At 36.6% G+C, this 20487-nt stretch overlaps 1 protein-coding gene across 3 annotated transcripts; it reads right to left on the bottom strand.

Moving 5' to 3' along the window:
• Positions 1-3720: 3720 nt before the first annotated feature.
• Positions 3721-17416, bottom strand: LOC100250724 (cytochrome c1-2, heme protein, mitochondrial). Of its 3 annotated transcripts, none has more exons than XM_002264562.5 (8): positions 17291-17416; positions 15577-15651; positions 8482-8702; positions 7977-8256; positions 7823-7894; positions 4359-4475; positions 4189-4254; positions 3721-4106 (listed from the first exon to the last, which is right to left on the bottom strand). In XM_002264562.5, exons 2-8 carry the CDS (start codon positions 15634-15636, stop codon positions 3990-3992), a joined length of 933 nt encoding a protein of 310 aa, XP_002264598.2. In that variant the 5' UTR covers positions 15637-15651; positions 17291-17416; the 3' UTR covers positions 3721-3989. The 3 variants fall into 3 exon arrangements, with proteins under 3 accessions (XP_002264598.2, XP_010660793.1, XP_010660792.1); XM_010662491.3 differs by having other exon boundaries at positions 15577-15714; positions 17291-17396; XM_010662490.3 differs by having other exon boundaries at positions 17174-17393.
• Between the last annotated feature and the right edge of the window lie 3071 nt (positions 17417-20487).

The following is a 20487-nucleotide window of genomic DNA, read 5'->3' as shown; positions in this document are numbered from 1 at the left end:
TGTATTTACACCTATATTTATCATTAACCTAATATGCATCATCTCCATCTTGATAGTAAATAATGATAGCTATGGTCCTTTGTAGGTAATGGAAAATCCTTTAAACTGCTCTCTAATGAATAAGTCCTGGTTTACTCTAGAAATGTCTTATTCATCCTATTGCAAAGCAAACATCTAGTCAAGTATACAACATAGCATACATCAAACTTCCAATTGCAGTTACATGGGGGACTCGTGTCATTTCTTCTCTTTATCATTCCTATGACACTGATCAAGATTCAAGGTATAACTCTTCTTGATTAGAGTATTATTAGGTTTAGAATTTCACATCTTGAATAGTTCTAGAATTCTCTTAGCATATAATTTTCCTCACTTGTGTCCTTCATATAAGAAGTATAGGACAACCACCATTTAATGGCTACAATCATTTTCAAATCATTCCTGATTAACACTATATCATTGATGTATAAAGATAGAATCAAGAAAACTCTTCCTAATCATTTGACATACATACAATGGTCTCCTCCAACATTTTAAATCCAATAGAAACAATAGCTTGGTGAAATTTGAAGGATGATTGTTTATACTATTATTTTAAGCTATAAAGGGAACGCTTAACACAACATACTTTGTGTTCTTATCCCTTGGCCTCAAAACCAATAGTTTTTGTCTAGTTCTCAATTGAGAAATATAGCCTTCACATTCGTTTGAAAGAGTTCCAAATCTAAATACGTGAATATAATTAGAATGAGGCAAATTAAGGCAAACCTCACCGCCAAGGAGGATATGTCATCATAGTCTATACTCTCTCTTTAGGTATATCCTTTCACTAGAGACAGGACTTGTATTTCTCAATCAGTCCATCGACCTTGTGCTTAATTTTTAAGATGCACTTGTTTCCAATAGTCTTGCACTAAGGTAGAAGATCAAGTAATTCCCACACTTGGTTCCAACTCACCCATCTCATACCAGCCAGCCATTTAGTTGAACTAAGTGAAGTTAATGCTTCCTTAAAAGCAAGTTCATCAAGGTCTAATGGAGCACACATGAAAGATGCCCCTTCAATCTTAAAGCAACAATGAAGAATGTGAATTTGCTTAAGATTGATAACAATGGAGGACAAGAATAATGATAAACATGCTCATAGATAGTTAGGTTTTTAAAATTTACCAAATCAAAATCTTTGATGTTAGGTTGAATCCTTATGTTTCTTGCTTCAAACACCAAGGATTCTCCACAACAGTAGTAAGCCACACTATTAATGCAAGTTTGTCTGGGCAACCAAACCAGCAAAAAAGAGAATGAGAGGGAGAGGGAGAGGGAGAGAGAGTAGTGGCTCCTAGGCTTCCACGTTGTGATTTTGTATGTCAAACATCAAGCATAGAAATGCTTATAAAGAGACTAGCTAAATTTGACAAAATCATAATCTTGCCATTAATGAACAAAATTATGATCTTATCATTAATGAACAAGTCATAGCCTATACCCTCATGTTGTACCCTCATCTTTGTAGTGCGTAGTATAACATAATGTAGAAATGGATTAATGGCTCGAATAGGGACCAACAAGCCCCAAAAAATAAATTATCTTCCATAAATTTTACCGTAGATGATTAATTGCACCTCGCTATTCTATGATAATTAAAGTGAAGCAAATAACTAGTGCTTATCTGAGCCCTACTGTATCATTGTTTGTTGTTCCCCATGAGTTGATGTCTATAATCCAAACAGAATGTAATTATCTACCTTTCAAGTTAATCACACCTTAATACCTTGAGTTTCAAATCCATATTTTTTTTACCATTTGATATGTTTATATCCATCAAAATAACTATCGAATTTCAATTTAATGGAAACACCAGAGTCATAGATTTGATATGATTAGAATTACTAAAGAAGATATAATTGTCTCCATAACTGAGACATTATGATATACATCACTACCTTTCAAATTATTGATTGCCTAAACTAAATAGACATCAATTAGCACATAGACACGACTTAATGGAAGATATATACCATTACTTTTGAATCTCACACATCAGTTAATAATATAATCATGAGTGCAAAATCTCCTCAAGATTAGGAATACATATTAATATATAGTAGCTTAGAGATATTATATTATAATTGACAGCCCTTAAGACATGCACCTCATTAGGTCTTGTTTAGTTTATAACACTTATGCAGTAGCAACAAATGTCTTGGAATCTAATTCCAATGACTGGTCATTCCACTAGCAAGGAAGGTGATGCACTATGGATTATACTATTATGAACTACCGTCAACAATATATGAAGTTGCAAGAAACTCATGGTTTGTATCTTTTGTAAAACTAGCCATACACCCATATCATAAATAATGTATCTTGATTGGACAAAATGCTCATATAGACAATGCCTAAATGAACAACATCCATGAGATGTACATAAATTTTATCAAAAATAACCTACAATAATGTTTCTTCTAATTAGCTCTACTTTGTAGGACTAATCCGAAGATCTACATAACTTAGAACCTTATGAAGAGTCTTCTAGTGTTACACTTCTGCATACTGGTGCATTCCCACTAAGAGACAAGTCATATTTACTATCTTGAATTTCATAGATAATATGACTTCTGCTTGTCATTCTTTTCTTTACATCACCTTAGTTGGAAAATTATTCTCTAAGTCTAAAAAAAATCAAAATTATGCAACTTTATCTCTCATTCCATGTGTTTATCATATGTATATCACATCACCTTTAAGCTTTGTTTATTTGCTTTAGAGTTGAGCTTCCTATATTTATAGAAAGCATTGTGAATGTAGCCCGTACAGCCTCAAGGCCTCAAATGTTTCCTATTCAGTTTTGCACCATTCCATAACTCATATAAGGCCATAGCCGACTCATAGGAACTAACTCATATGGGTTGGTAGTCTCTGTAATTTTTCAATTTTATGCCCGACAAAATGATTTTCACTTTTATGGGAAAAATTGTGTGATCCCCCAGTGTTGTTCTAGTGATAAAAGTAGGCATGATGTGGAGAAAGGATAGTGATAGAAGCTTCCATTGGCCCAACTGTCAGAAGATAAATACTGGGATTGAAGATCATGCTTTCTCGAAAGAAAAATTCACAAGAGCTGGCAAATCAACTTCTGAGTTGTGGGCATTTGATCATGACAGATAAAAAGGGTCAACATTGAAGTTGGGTTTGTGAATCCTTTTGCTAGACATGAACTTCAGTTTCTACTCTGATTGGGTATGATGACACACAAGAAAAGGGGAGATATCACAAAGAAAATTCACTCTTATCTTCCAATAATGAAGGAAAATAAGAACGGCGAAAACGTGATGAATTTGAGATAGCATGGTAACACAATAGAAGCTGACGAAAAAGGGGGAAATTATTATTACAGAATTTTATTTTTTATATTCCTCTCTTTGCTTTTCTTTCATTTCATTTTTTTTTATTTCTCATTTTTCCCACTTACGATATCCTTTCTCTCAAAGTTTCCAGAAGGAAATAACTACAGCCAAGCATTATATCACAGCAGTCTCCATAGTTGTTCCAGGTCTTTAAGTTCATAAACACAAAAAACTGATACCAGAAGTAGTTACTGCTACAACCCAAAGAGGGTCAAAATACCATTTTTTGTGCACTAAATAGGTAATATGGGCCATAGTTTCTCTTTATGAATAATGGCTGCAATGATGCAGAAGTAAACTCGACAACCAACCGTTGAATGGTGAAACAATCCTGAGAATTTTGGACTCAGAAAAATATCTAACTGGAATTCAGATGTTCTTGACAAAAAATAAGGTATCATGTATGTGGTGGACAGGCTTATTTCTTCCTCAATTGAAAACAAAACTCGTCACGCCCCTCCATTACCAGTTGGGCAATTGAACCAATTTAACATGGCAGAAAACCTAGATCATCTCATAAGATAATTATTGCCAATCCATGTTCTCCCACAAGCATTGGATTAAAGAAAACCCAGGTGATGCTTAGTTGACAACGTCAACAATCAGCTTACGAGACTTGTAGACAGACCACCTCAATCGCCTGAAATAAGCAGCTTGAAGTAGTGCCAGTGAAAGTAAAAATATCCATTTGAACCCCATCTGCATTTTGAAGAGATCTAAAGTCATAAACAAACTAAATTTTACTCATCATAATGGACAGGGAATTCAGAAGCCAAATTACCAGTTTCCTTTCTTCCATCTCTGGTTCCGCTGCCCATGTCAAAAATGATACAACATCTTTCCCCATCTGCACCAGAATTATGGAAGACACTCAATTTTCTAACACCTTGAAAAAGATGCAATTACAGTTAAGAAGCACCCAAGTTGCAATTAGAGTAGATGAAAACCCACCTGAGCCTCTGTTGCAGGCGTACCATCTTCATACTCAAGTGCACCATCAATGAGCATTTTAGGCATAGCAATTGCACCCCCAGGGAAGTAAGGATTGTAGTGCAACCCTTCTCGGATCTACAAAAATATTTGTGAACAACTTGATTGATTAGGTAGAGGAATAGGTCATCATGAACAGAATATGTCCATAAACATAAAAAATAAAAAAAAATCAGCAGCATTGATGGGTACACTGGATAATATCTGCTTTCCTATGGGCACAACTAAAGACTGTCGTGTGTTTCTATGCATATGTAAACACATGCTGGCTTTAAAAGCCAAGGCAAATAAACCAACACCTCAAAACACCCTACAACTGCAGTAGAAAAGAAACAAAAAATACAAGCAGATGAAAGCCCTCAAGGGTAAAAAGACTCACATTTTCCCATTCATTAAAATGATAGCCAGATTTTTTTTTTTTAATGAAAGTAAGAAGGATCCACAAAATATCTTCTGTTGGCAATATTCAAGGTCTGGAACCCACACCTCCATCCATGGTGGAGCAGCAACGTTGGTGAAAAGGATTAAGATACAATATATCATGCTTAAGATGAAAGCTTTTGCTCAACCATTGTCTTGGATGCACCAACTATCCATTTAAGGCATACAAACACAGCATCTAAAACTGACATTCCATGAGAAAGAAAAACAATGGAAGCATCAAAGTGCCAACCAGATATTAGTCCATGGCCTAATTGAAAAACTCGCAGACATTTTATGCCATGATCCAAATATTTTAGAAGGGAAGTGGACATTTTGAGCTGGATAGAAAGCAAGAACGGAAAATTTTCAATTAGATCTATTTATTGCTCCTACACTAGGGCTTCTAGAGATCGTTTTCCATTTAGTATTATTTGGAGGTCAAGGGCTCCGGTGAGGGTCGGTTTTTTGCCTGGGAAATGTCTTGCAGCAAACTTTTGACCAGCTGAAAAAGAGGGGTTGGAATATCCCAAATAGGTGTTACTTGTGCAAAAAAGAGGAGGAAACTACAGATCACCTACTCCTGTTTTGTGACAAGGCTAGAATGTTGTGTGTTTTGGTTCAAAAAATTCCCTTTCTCTTCCAGAACTTTCCTCTTTTATAGAGAAGTTGTTTGACACGTGTCTCAATCTTATTGAATGCGGCTCAACAGAAAATATTCTTCGAAACAGAAACTTTTGTGTTCGTGAGAACACGGAAGTTTGTTTTCTTGCGAACAGGGAAGTTCATTTTCTTTCGAACATGGAAGCTCATTTTCTTACTAACACGGAAGTTCGTTTTCTAGCGAACATGGATGGTTTATGTTTGCCTCAAATTCAATTCTCGTTTAGTGGTGAAATCCGTTCTCTTGTTGAAGTTCGTCCACTTCATTGTGGAACTTGATTTACTCCTTTTTGGTGTGTAGTGGGTTATGCATTCCTCGGTTAGAAGGAATTTGTTAGGTTGACATGCTATGACTTATCATGTATCACTAAAAATAATCCAATTCATGTACAATACCATCTAAGTACCTAGTCCTAGATATATTTAAAAAACAGAAACCACAAATTATCAAGAATTATGTATCACTCTTCTATGAACTACAATATATATATATATATTGGAAACAACTAATACAACATAAAATTGACCTTCAACCTTCAATAAATTTCAAATTACTAAGAGAGCGGAGAGTCTATTGATCACATTTTGATTTGTTGTGCGAGGACAAAGGTGTTATAAACGTTTCTCTTATCAACTTTTGGTTAGAATTGGATATTTCCAGCTACAATGAGGAATCTGCTTTTCAAGTGGAAGTTTAAGGGGTTGGATAAGAAAAGCCACCATGTTTGGCGAATGACACCCCTTTGCTTGTTTTGGTGTATTTGGAAAGAGCAAAACCTCAGAATCTTTAATGGAGAAGAGCTTGCAGATCAGAGGTTAACAAGAGCTTCATTAAAATCCCTCCTAATTTGGTCTAAAGTATCCCTAGAAATGGGAAATTTCTCAATGATGACCTTCATAGATAGTCTTAGTTGCAGATAATTTGGTTTTGAGGCTTTTTTTTTAGATACCTGTTGGTATTCTTTGTTTTGTTCTTTGTGTATACTTCCCATATACTTAGGTTGTGTCTCCTTTCATTGGCGCTATTTTAATAGATTCTCTGTTTGCTAAATAAATAAAAAAATTACAAAGATTGTATAAAAAAATTCAGCAAGCAAAAATTAGGGTGCTGCAGTATAGCTAATATGTTGGTGTCCAACAATTATGTCTGGATACTTAATTAAAAAGGTACTTTAATAAAGGACTGGTTTACACAAATTTTGCATAGCTGGATTGTAGGTAACTAAATTGGGTTTCTAGTAACATGACAAATATATTGCTCTAGGTAAAAGATAAAAAGTTAAAGGGGACTATTGGCAAATGCCCTATATGATACAATAAGGGATTTTAGTATAGAAAATTAATATCACTGGACTATAAGTAAGACTAACATTAGGGGTTTTTAGAAAACATAACAAATATTTAATGTAAAATGTAAAGGGCACAAGTTGTGAATGTCTTATACTATACAATAAGGGTTTTTGGTCAAGAAACCCTCTTTGTTCACTTAACCAAACACTAGCAACCCTCTCCTGAAATTAAAAATGTAAAAAACCTTTTCCCCTTTTTCCTTTGCTTTTCCCCCCCTCCCTTTATCCACACCCAATTGTCATAAAAAGACTCAGGTGAAGCTCCAAGTCCATGCACTGGTGTCTTTCTCTATTAGAAAAGTCCAGATTCAATGACCATCATCAATGAGAGAAAATGGCATGTATGGCTGGATTCAAGTAGGACAGTCAGAAGCGACTGTACCAGGCACCCAACCACTTGACGATCTAAATTGGCTGTATGAACCCTCTATATGACAAGAACAAAGGCCAATCAAGTAACCAATTAAGCCAGTTGTAAGTGAGACAACTTCCTAGATGCCAAAGTTAGAATGGCTAGTGCAAAATGCAAAATTCTTTACTTCTTGATCCCTTGAATTGTGTGTTAGTGTGTCATAGATAATGAAACAGTCCCAAGCTTGGAGAAAGGGTGGTTACAGATGGCAGCGATGTTGAGACCTTTAATCACACCTCATCAACAGATAAACACAAAGTGGCTTGAGGAAGTGAAAGAAGACACTTATTCTTCAACAAATGATGTGACCTTGGATTAAAAATATAGCTAAATTGAAAAGGAGTGATTCATTTGCCTGAAACCAAGCAACTAGGATTGAAGCTTTGAATTAAAATCATAGCAGAATGATTCGGTATCCCTATTTAAGACATCATCTTTAGAATTTATCTTACCTAAAGCTACAAAGTGCATTGATTTAGTAAAAATACAAAGTCGTGATGTTAAAGTTTATAAGAAAATTATGAAGTCTGTGTCACAAAATTAACCATGAAAACTAATATCATCAGTGAAGAAGAATTTACCGAAATGCCAGCAGGTGGATCACGGTAACCAGTTAGCAGTGCAAATACATAGTTTTGACCATTGTGGCGAGCCTGAAAAGAACAAAAGCAAGATATCACTTGGATAACATAGACATAATCTCCATAAGAAGCCAAACCAGAACATAGAAATTACTTTGGTGATAAGGCTTAGATCTGGAGGATAAGCTCCTCCATTAGCAAACCGAGCAGCTTGTTCATTTGCATATGGCTGAGGAAAACGATCACTGAGTTTACCAGGACGTGTAAACATCTCACCCTCGTCATTAGGCCCATCAGCCACCTCAATCTCAGCAGCCATAGCCTTTGTCTCCTCTTCTGTATATGCCACACCCACTAAATCACGATATGAAATTAGTGACATAGAATGGCAGGATGCACAGACTTGTTGGTAAACCTGGTGACCACGACGAATCCTGCTCAAATAAATTGGCATAAAAAAAGTTGCATTGAGAAATTGATATCAAGATTAATGACCCAAGATATAACAAAAAGTTTGGCCCTAGATAGATCAAACTAATGAAAAACAAGTCTTGAAGCTGATTATATAAATTTGAGATAAATATTTGTTGAGAGTCAAGTTGTCTGTGTCTTAGGATCAATTCTCTGCAAGATTGATCTTAAATTCAATAGACACTCACGAAGCATGGTCATATGAACTGAGAATGCCTGAGTGAGGCCAGGGATAGTTTGCACATTCTAATCCATGCTCAGCCTCATCAGCAGATGCTATTGTTGCAAAACTCAAAAGCCCTGAAACACCTGCCCCAAGGAGTGCAAGTGCTCTAAGGGACTTTGAACCAGCTGATCCAACTCCTTCTTGATCTTTCTTTGCAAGAAGGGATGACAAAGCTGGAGAGGCCTGCAATTTTAGTAAACCAACCATCAGCAAACCATGATAGATGCCATAGCTCTGGAAAAATTTTGCATGTCTACCATGAAAAAATTTTAAAACCTAAATAGTGCAACTAGTCTTTTGCATAATTTTTGCTTTATGCATATGAATATGGATCGTGAACACCCTAAAACCCAACTGAGCTCTTGGAGAAAGATAAACAGCACCAAAAAATAAATAAAAACAAACCACTTTCAAAATCCAGTGCTAAAAGACCTTTCTTCGCCTCCATGACCAATAAAAAGTATCTACAATAGATGGATAAAAAAAGAAATTGAAGAGGGAGAGATAATTTTTTACTTCTTGATAAGAAGGTAATGGAACAAAAAATTGAAGAGAAAAGTAGAGGGAGGGAAGGATGGATGGTTGGAGAGCTAGAGTTAAGGAGCAGTATACAAAAGATTGTCTGACAGGGGGAAAATTAGGAAACTGGAATCAGATAGCAACAAGATACAATGACAGAGATAGCAGCTCTTTAAAAAGAGAAATTAATATGAACAAAAAACAGCAATACAATTGAAAGCCAAATCAGATACATATTAAGATGAGTTTGAAGCAATCTGACCACCTCTAACAAGAAGCTCAACAAGCATAACAAGGAGGATGCACAAAAGAGAAGAAAATAAAGGCAGCGAAAACAAAATTTTAAATGTTGAATTGGTCAGGCTGAATTGGATCATTGGAAAATATACATGAGAAGAACATAGCCTTTCTTAATTCTAGTTTGACTTATATTAAAACCAAAAATTGAGGCAGCACAAAAACAAATAAATATGGTTTTACAAATTAAAAAGGGTTTTACAAAACACTATAAAATATAAACAAAAACAAAGCTTCTAGGAGGGTAATTGACTTATGAACAACCAAAATAAAAGAAAGCCCACTTATGTAAGCCTTGGTGTATGCTAGATGTCTTGCTGCAATACAAACTGTCTTCATACTTGAAATTGCACATAGTGTTCCAAAAACCAACCACACACAAACACTAACCGTATTGTATGCTAAATGTAGCATGCGCACTCACACACGGTAGCCCTAACATATGCCAAATGTAACTAAAAAACCTTTAGTTCACTACAAATTGTCTTCACCCTTGAAATTACTTGCAGTGTTTCAAAATTACATGGTCCACACACACACACATGAACGCATATACATGCATGCACGCCCACATTAGCCTTGATGTTTCTCAAATGTAGTTAAAACCTCCTTTGGTTCAATATATATATATATATATATATATTATCAGATCCTTTAGTTCAATATAAATTGCCTTCATCCTGAAATTGCTCATAGTGTACTCAAAACTAAGTGAAGACATATACATGCGCACATCTGTGCATACACATTCACATACAAATCAAAACCCTATGCCTGGTGAAGTCTACTTCAAAAATTCCTTTTTTCTCATCAAACTTTTCATGTCAACAAAATCACACCAAACTTGGTGATTTTATTAAGATTTTTTTATAGGGAACCTCCCACATCTCCACCCTAATGCCTTGCCACTTGAGCCAAGCGCCACACAGGCTAGATGGTTTCACAAAGATGAGTTCTCACCAGTTTAAGTGATTTTCATTGAAGTTAGTCTAGATAAAAATTACATAGCATGAAAGCCTTTATGAGCTTAATGACAAGCCACAAATAGGTAAGGATATGCACTAGACCACAACTAGCAACAGACAGTCAATCATCCAAAGTTGCGATGTTAATCCAATCCATAAAAGAACAAGCATTGGCATGCTACTTAACTATCTTGAAAATCAAAATACTTTATCTAATGTCTATAGCATTCATTAAGATTATTTAGTTCCTCAGTAATTTTACAATTGTTAGTCCAATATTAATTTGTGTCTTGTTATGAAGTTTCGGTTTGAAAGTTGTTAATTTCTTGAAGTTTCTAGTTATGAAGCCATTAGTATGAAGGCCCTTTTTTTTTAATCCTCCAAAATCGATTTCATTAGTGTCATAACGTCTATAATCATAAACCTAAACAATCAATGACCTCACTTGAACCAAGAAAGATTGATCTTTGATAAGCAAATATTCAATAGAGCCAAGCAAAGGACAAACCCAAGTACACAAGAAAGATTATATAAACCCCATAACTAACTTGATGGATGTGGAAGGTGGATGAGGTGGTGCATTTCCTTAGCTCACTTTTTCAGTTTTGATTAATGGGGACCCTTACAGTTTTCTTTCAAAGTTCTAGAGGCCTAAGATAAGGAAATCCTCTTTCCCCCTTTCTTTTCATTATGACAATGGAGGCACTTTCTAGTATTTTGAAGAAGGTTATGGAGAGGGGCTTCAATCAAGGTTTCTTGGCTAGTAGGAGAGGAGATGTGGGTACGGTAGTGTCTCATCTCCTTTTTGTTGATGATACTCTAATTTCTTGTGACTCAAATAAGGAGCATTTGGAGGCTTTGAGTTGGATGTTCATGTGGTTTGAAGTGATTTCTGGCTTAAAAATCAATTTGGACAAAAGTGAGTTAATTTCAATGGAGAAGGTTGATAATACAAAGGATTTGGCTAGGGTGGCGGGGTGCAAAGTGGACTCTCTCCCTTCTACTTATTTGGGTCTCCCTTTGGGAGCTTCCTTCAAGTATGCACAAACGTGGGATGTAGTGGAGGAAAGATTTCAAAAGAAACTTACTTTGTGGAAGAGGCAATACTTCTCAAAAGGAGGGAGATTGACTTTAATAAAGAGCACTTTATCTAGCCTAACCCATCTACTACATGTCTTTATTTTTAATCCCCCATAAGGTGAGTCTTAGATTCAAGAAGCTTCAAAGAGACTTCCTTCAGAGGGGAGGAGAGTTCCAAAGAAGACCTTGCCTAGTGAAAATCGGTTAATAGTTGGCTTGGATAAAAAGGATGGAGGTCTGGGTGTTAGAAAGTTGTCTGCTTTGAATATGGCCTTTCTTGGGAAATGGTGTTGGAGATTTGCTTATGAGAATGAGTCTCCTTGGAATCAAGCGATTGTAGGGAAGTACAACGAGGAAGAGAGAGGATGGTGATCTAGAGTTTCAAGGGAAGGATATAGGGTGGTGGGCCTTTAGAAGGGGATAAGTAGTGGGTGGAAGAAGTTTAACAACAGGGTTGGTTTTAGCTTAGGAAATGGTAGGAGGGTGAGGTTTTGGAAGGATAGGTGGTGTAAGGAGAATCCCCTAGTTGTGGCTTTCCCAGAGTTGTTTTCAATAGTCATTGTTAAAGAAGCCTGGGTAGATCTAATGTGAAAACATGTAGGGAAGTCGTTGTTGGAGTCCAATGTTCACAAGCAAATAATTGAATGTGAATTGGGAGAGGTGGAAGAGTTTCTTAGAAGGTTGCAAGAGCAAGTGATCCGAGGAGGTGCTAAGGATGTCATGGTTTGGCGGTTATCTAAAGGAGGCACTTTTATAATTAAATCCTTTTACTCCTCCTTAGCCGGTCACTTTTCGAAAGGAGTCTCTATAAGCATTGTGTGGAATCCTTAGGTCCCAATGAGAGTCACCTTTTTTGCTTAAGAAACGGTTTGAGAAAAAATTCGAACTCTAGGTCAGCTAAAAAGAAGGGGTTGATGTCTTCCAAGCATATGGTATTTGTGTAAAGGTGAAAAGGAGGAGTCAACAAACCATATCCTCCTTCACTATCCTAAGGCAATCATGTTGTGACATCTTATCTTTACTCTTTTTTATGTACAATGGGTAATGTCTTTGACTCTTTCTCAATCAATGATACCCCCTTTAGCTGGTAGAGTGCCTTTGTTGGAAAGAAAAGAAAGAAGGTCTGGAAAACAACCCCTTTATACTTATTTTGGACCTTATGGAAGGTGAGAAACCGAAGAGTCTTTGAAGATTCTAATCTAATGGACCATACTATTTTACGCTCCTATAGAGTGGGTCGGGGTACATTCAAGGTCTAGTTCGTCGTTTTTATTTGACTTTAAAGATTGGTTGGGTTGTAAATTTTTTTTTTTTTTGATAAGTAAAATTCATTTAAAAAGAGACGCCAAAAAAGCGACTCAAGGTATACAAACCTATGCACGATATACAAACCTATACACCCACCACCAAAAAGGCCATAGAAAAAAAAAGATACCCAAAGACCAACTGGCCCAAAAATACAGCCTTAAAAGGATCCCAACCAATCAATAAAATTAACCAAAGATTGAAGGCATTCGACTATAATCAGCTTTATAAAATTATTGCCAAAGTTCTAGCAAATAGGTTGAAAAGAGTGATGGAAAAATTGGTTTCGAATAGTCAGAATGCTTTTGTGGAAGGGAGGCAGATTTTGGACGCTGTTTTGGTAGCTAATGAGGCGATAGACTCAAGGAAGAGAAGTGTCGGGATAGCCTGAGTGTGCAAATTGGACATTGAAAAGGCTTATGACCACGTAAACTGGAGATTCCTTCTTTCAGTCTTGGAGAAGATGGGTTTTGGTCTAAAATGGCGAAACTGGATTTTTTTCTGCATATCGACTGTGAGAATGGCAGTTTTAGTGAATGGTACTCCCACAGATTTCTTTTCAACGTTTAGAGGCCTAAGGCAACGTGACCCACTCTCACCTTATTTGTTTGTGCTGATCATGGAAGCTTTCAGTAGTTTAATATCAAGAGCTGAGGAGAATGGTTTTATTAGGGGCTTCAAGGCAACGGGAAGAAGTGGAAAAGGGGTTTTGGTTTCCCATCTGTTGTTTGTTGATCACACTTTTCTTTTTTGTGAGGATAATAGGGACCGACTAATTTTTTGGAAGTGGGTTGTAATCTGCTTTGAAGTAGTTTCAAGCCTAAAAATTAATTTGCAGAAAAACGAAATTATTCTAGTTGGGGGAGTGGAAGAGGTGTATAGAGCTGCTGCAGTTTTCGGGTGTAAAGTAGGGAATCTCCCTACGAATTATCTAGGTTTACCTCTTGGAGCCTCCCACAAGTCGTGTAGAGTTTGGGATGGGGTAGAAGAAAGATTCAAGAGAAAATTGGCTACATGGAAAAAACAATATCTTTCTAAGGGAGGTCGTCTTACCCTCATCAAGAGCACACTCTCAAATCTCCCTATCTACTTTATGTCGCTTTTTGTTATCCCAAGGAAAGTGAGACTCAGATTGAAAAAAATTCAAAGGGAGTTCTTGTGGGGAGATATGGAGGAGAGAAGGAAGATCCACTTGGTAAGATGGGCAGTTATTTGCAAAGATAAGAGGCATGGAGGGTTGGGGTTAAGGTACTTGAAGGAATTCAATCATGCTTTGCTCGGAAAATGGCTCTGGAGATTTCCTACAAAGCGGGAGAGTTTTTGGAGAAGAGTCATTGTTGGTAAATTTGGGGAGGTGCAAGGTGGTTGGACCACTAGAGAGGTGAGGGAGTCTTATGGGACGGGCCTTTGGAAAGACATTAGAAAGGGTTGGGAGGAGTTCTTTCTTAGAACTAGGATTTGTATTGGAAATGGGAGACGAACTAGATTTTGGTGGGACATTTGGGTAGGAGACTCTAAGCTAAAGGATCTCTTCCCTTTGCTATTTAGAATTGCAGCTCATAATTCTGCAGTAGTGGTTGATCTTTGGGGAAGACAAGAAGGTGGTGGCGGGGGCTAGGAGGTGCAGTTTAGAAGATCCTTTCAAGATTGGGAGTTGGAGGAGGTGAACCGCTTTTTGGGTTACATTTCTGCAGTAAAGGTGCAAAAAGGGGAGGATTTTCTGGTTTGGAAAATTGAGAGGAAAGGAATATTTAAGGTAAAATCTTATTATAGGTCTTTGAAGGAAGACAACAGCCCTTTATTTCCAGCAAAGGAGGTTTGGGGTTCGTATGCCCCTTTAAGAACTCGTTTTTTTGCTTGGGAAGCAGTTTGGGGTAAAATTTCTACTGTAGATATGCTAATGAGGAGGGGTTGGTCTATGGTTAATAGATACAATCTGTGCAAAGAAAATGAGGAAACAGTGAACAACATCCTAATTCATTGTGGTAAGACAAGGGATCTTTGGAATTTGTTGTTTTCTTCTTTTGGGGTGGTGTGGGTGCTCCCGGAATCAGTGAGAAATCTGCTTCTTGAATGGAAAATGAAAGGCCTGGGGAAGAAAAAGAGTGTCGTTTGGAAAATGGCGCCTATTTGTCTGTTTTAGTGTATTTGGGGAGAGCGAAATCGAAGAATCTTCCAAGAGGAAGAGATGTCAGATACGAGCTTGAGGAAACTCTTTCTTCGGTCCCTGCTTGAGTGGTCTCAACAATTTTTGGACTTGGACTTGGACTATCTCTCTTTTCGGAATTTGTTGGGTGATCGGGTTGTTGTTTAACTATTCCTTCTTAGGCTTTATCTTTCTTTGGTTGCCATGATTTGGACCTTCTTTGTATACAGCCTATGTACATAGGGAGCGCCCCCTTTTTTTGGCGTGTTTTAATCTAATGTTCCTCTTTGTCTATAAAAAAAAAATTATAATCAGCTTAGCCTCAGACCATAGAGAGAGGATAAAGGAATATTTTAATCTCTGAATTGACAGCTCATTATCCTTGAAAGTCAATCTATTCCTCGCCTTCCAAACTGTCCAAAAAATATGAAGATGAGCAGCCCTTCCTACACTTTTTGCCCACAAAAGAACCGATTTAAAGATTGGTTGGGTTGTAAATGAAGCGAAGGTGTTGATTTTTGTGTATCCCTCCCTTTTTTCACCTTGTATACTTTGGGGGCTTTTACGCAATTTGAATACCATTGCTGTTAAATTTCGTAAGAATTTTTTTTTTGCAAAGAAAAATTCAAACTGAATTGGTTTAGACAGTTCCAGGAAAGTTTTTTTTTTTTTTTGATAGGTAAAAGAGATGTATATCAGTTCCAGGAAAGTATATAGACAATGCAAAAGGTAAACATATTCTTACAGTGGATTGTGATCGAAGTTTCATCCTCAGTAACTGGTGGATTGCCCTTCCTCCAGCCATTTCAATTAATTTGTTCTGTTAATTCATTCACCAAAGGAAGAAAGCCAAGTATCAAGAAAACATCCACTGAAGATAAACCTAATTTGAAAATTTCAAGAAGTTCAGTTTTCTATATACCACAAAACTGGAATTAATGGCAGTAAAATATTGGATACCCCATATCTAAAACAGGGTAAAAGAAATAATAAAATATGTTTGAAGTAATAACCAAAACTCTATCTCCTACATGAGGAAGATAAATAAACTGCGATGCGTGAAAATGAAAGAGGCAAACAAAGTAAAGTTTGATAATCTTACTTTTCCAATAAGTATACATAATATATATATATATATATATATATATATAATAGATCCAAAAAGGAGGCAAATCCTGGTATAAGTGCACAAGAAGCGCCAAAAACAAGAGGGGAAAAAATGAACAGAGATTATAGTTGAATAAGCCCTATGATAGAATCAAACCATCATGCTATTTAAAAAACTCCAAAAGAGGCAATTTCTCCCAATTAACTCAGGAGCACTGAAACAAAGTTCTGAGAACGAGATTTAACCACTGATAACTCCACTCCTTCAATGACCCTAAGACTACACTCCTTTCAAATGCACCAAAAAAGCTAAGGGGGGCAATGGAGCATACATACATTATTAAATGGTTGTGCTGTTACCATTAGACTTCCAAATGCACCAAACCAAGCTAAGGGGGAGCAATAGAGCCTATGTCCATTGTCAAATGGTCATGGTTTTAGGTTTTAAATTTTCTGTCCCACAAACTGTGTCAGTGTCTGCTAAGACAGTAACAAGATTCAGACTGCCCTTTCCATCTGAAACTACTTTCTGCCATCAGCAATGTTACAGGTGAACTTGAAAAGGATGGCAACAAAAAGAGAGATAGAAAATATGATAAAATAAGGAGAACCGGAAATCCATTGAATCTCTTTTTAACTTCAAAAGCCTTCCTTTTGTATGTAACATTTTCCCATTGTTTTGGTACCAGGGATCAAATCTGAAACCTCCCTCATCCCCAATCCAACCCCTTGCCACCTGACGCTGGTCTGAGGGCCACTGCCAATGAACTTTGTCTTTGATAAAAGAAAAGGAAAAAGAAAAAGAATAACCCGATCAGCGAGATGAAATTCCACTCCATGCCCACAATCCTGCTGACTCCCTAAAAACCATTTAACCTATCTCTTATCTTTATCTCACCCAGAAATCATTCATTTATTTTTCTACACAAAATCTTATCTCTGGCCAAAAGGAATAAAGAGAACTGCGATATACTTCAGCATTGCAATAAAAATGAAGCAACCAAACCTCGCATATTCAGAAAATACCCACAAAACAGAGATAACACACCCAAGAGCTATATCAACATCATTCAATTCTCCAACATTACATTTTATAGTTCATTTCTTTCAGCGTAATGATCATAACCAGAAGATTAACGAATCATCAGAAATCTAATTTCGAATCATGCGATGCAGATTACAGATTAAAATCCCAATCCCATCAAAGCAATCTTCTACGAAAAAAACATACATACATATGTATACATATCTAGAGAGACAGAGAGACCCTAATCTGAAATGGGGCAGATCTCAAGAGCATTGAGAATATTGAGAACAGGGGGAAAGAGAGATGAAGAAAGAGAAAAACTCACCGCAACGACGGCGTTTTGGTGGTCAGAGAGTTGACGCAACTCAGAGATCTGACGAATGAGAGAGCAACCAACGCCGGAGAAATTGGGGACTGCGATTTCCACTGTCTACTTTACCCCTACTAATTCAATTAACAATTTTCTGGGCTCCGGCCCATGTTTGGTAGGTGGACCTTAGTTAGGGTTTCTAGATGTGAGCCCAGTTCGAAAGTCCAAAATTCTGTTTTTCTAATCTAAAAAGCGCCTTTTACAAATATTTTACTTTTAAGTGGTTTTTGAAAATAAATTCAAGGTATTATTCATTTTCAAAAAGCATCATAAGAAAAAATTAAAAATAAACAAGATTTAAAATTTTTGGATATATATAGGAATGTATGTTAATTTAGGGAAAAATAAAAATTGATTCATTTTTTAAATTAATATTATACTTATCTGTTTAAAAATAATTTGAAATACATACGATTTTTAATAAGTCATCCAATTATTTTTAAAAATATCATTTTACTTGTCATATCATTCAAATTAATTAATAATTAGACTCTCTATATAAATATTTATCTTTCTTTTAGATCTATTATTATTTTTATTATTTTAGTTTTCTTTTCTCTCAAAACAAAGACTTTGTAAGATTCGTATTTTAATTTCCTAAAAGTTTAGAAAACATTGTGCAAAAAAAACTTATTTAAATAAGATTAATATTTTTTTTCTATAATTTTAAAAGGAAATATTGTCAATCAAATCATATTTAATTATAATTACCAATTTAAAAAGTAATAAGGTTGTTTATTAAATAATAAATTTAATAATATATATTTTATTTTAATTATAATTAGTTTATTTAATATAAAATAATTATTTAGTTATTTTATTTTTATACTATATATCACAGTACAGTCCTATAACATTTTATATCTAAAAAACTCTTATAATAAATTTTATTATCTATTATATCAAACAATTATTAATATTATTGTAGACCCCCATTTTGGGGCTCAGATTCATGCATTTTCATGCAGCTTGTTTTGCCAAGTGTCGCAACCCCAGGAAACCACATGGCATCTTTTAATTGGCAGCTACAGAATCAGTTATTACTTTTTGAGGAGCTATCAAGAGGCGACACCTGTGGGAGGATGCTGGGGGGATTTTACAGGCCGTTATTTGGGTAGCAGAGCAGCTGCAGTGAGGGGTGGCAGGCCAGCTGCAGGAACCGGGGGGGTGCCTTTTCAGAGGAGGAGCGTATGAGAGAGAGAGGGGGATACGGTTGCAGGGAGGAGATATTTTTTTTGAGAGGTGAGGCCGGCTGCAGGGTAGAGGAGCTTTTGGTTTGGTTGCTTTAGAGGGAAAGGAGAGAGGTTTGAATTTTCTGGGGGGGGCTGCAAGCCTGGAGATATTTTGGGAAAGAAAAGAGGGAGAAAAATCGGAGAAGAATGTGTGGGTGAGAGTTTGAGAGAGAAAAGAGAACCTGAGGGAAAACGAGACAGGAAGGCTGGTGACAGGGAAGCTGACAGCTGCAGGAAGGTGGTCCGGGCTGCCGTTGGGTGATTTTTCGAAGGAACGTTTGAGGCTGGAACAGAACATCGGCACTCTCAGGTATGAAAGCAAAAGGTTTATTGTTAGTTTTTTATTCTTATTGATCCTCCATAGTTGTTGTTGATATTTTGAATGTTGTTTAGTTTGTTGGGATGAAATCTTGCTTTCACGGTTGCCATTGCTGATTTTGGTATACTCTACTTCTATTATGAATGTGCCTCAATGTTGTGTTTAAAATGGATTTTCTCACCTAATCAAAGGGTTCATGGATGGCTCATGAAATGAAACCTCTGAAAACCTTTACTCGTTTTCTTTTTGTGTTTTTTTTTATTTCAATGGGTCCTTCTTTTGTTGTGGCCAATATTCTGCTTCTGGGTCTCGTTTAATGCCATGGCTGTGAGAAGAGGTTATTTTGGGTTAAAAAAGCAAACAAGTTGCATGAGGCTACTTTTGGCTGTTAGAGGGGAATATTTTTGAGGGAGTATTCTTTCTGGGAAAGGGAAAAACGAGCTGTTGAAGCAGCTCCACACCAGAAAAAGGTGAAGGGAATAGAGACGGAGCCCTTGCAGAAAGAGTGAACCCATCTTTGAACTCTATTCAGCTCACGTTTTGACCCAAAATCTGTTCAATATCACTGAAGGCAACGTGGGAAATCTCTGTATGTCACTCGAAACTGAACAGTAGAAGAATTTGTGGGACGATATTGAGGAAGTAGAAAGGCTTGGATGTATTAAAATTCTCAGAGGTGTACTATGCACCAGGGCCTGTCTTGAGGGGATAGTTTCTTGGCTAGTTTCATGCTGGTATTGGGAAAAGTATTGGGGTGCTGCCCATGACTTGAGTGAGGGAGAGAGATCTACAGAGAGGGAAGTTGCTGGTTTTGACGGCATTAAAGGAGGATTCGGGGCATTTAAAACAGAGGAGGTTCCTGGAGAGAACAAGGAGAGCATTGTGAGGGATTCTGGCAGAGAGCGAGAGGGGAGGATTCTGTTAGCTAGGGGGCAGTTTCTTTGCCTGAGGGCAAGTTGTAGGGAAGAGGTGGAGAGGAAGAAAAGGAAAACGGGTAGCAGCTGAGAGGATTTGTGAGGAGAATAGGATGCACAGTTGAATGACATGCAGCCATGGAACTCCGTGCCTTTGATTTTGGTGTGCCTTAATGGAGGAATTATTTTTTTTAATGAGAGAACTCACATGTGGCTGTTCAATGGCTGAAATTCTTCACAAAAAAAAAAGTCAATGAGTTAAAGTGGTTGTACATGGAGAAATTAATGATTGAAATTCAAACGGGTGTACGTGGTGGGTTTTTGGAAATTCAATGATGAATATTCAAGGCATTTGATAGTGCACATCAACTAGCGAGTCGGCAATCCGGATGCACAGTTTTTGGTTTGTTTTTATTAATTTCACTTGCTTTTCATATTTTAATTTTTCTTTTAATAGAAAATTGTTCGAGTGACTTTGGTTTGCTTTTAAAGGTCGATTTTAAATTCTACTTTAATGTTTAATTCTTTAACTTCTTTTAATTCATCCTTAGCATTCTTAATTTACTAAAATCCAATCTTAATAAATCATTTGTTATCGTATTTCTTTTCCACTTATGCATGAATTGCATGGCCACCTTTTAGGCCACGTGTCACCTACTGTTTCAACATCTTCGACTCAAACCCTCT

Source organism: Vitis vinifera, chromosome 14 (genome assembly GCF_030704535.1).
Source record: "Vitis vinifera cultivar Pinot Noir 40024 chromosome 14, ASM3070453v1".
NCBI lineage: Eukaryota > Viridiplantae > Streptophyta > Magnoliopsida > Vitales > Vitaceae > Vitis > Vitis vinifera.
The sequence above is the reverse complement of the archived record's forward strand: the minus strand, read 5'-3'. Positions and strand labels throughout refer to the sequence as shown.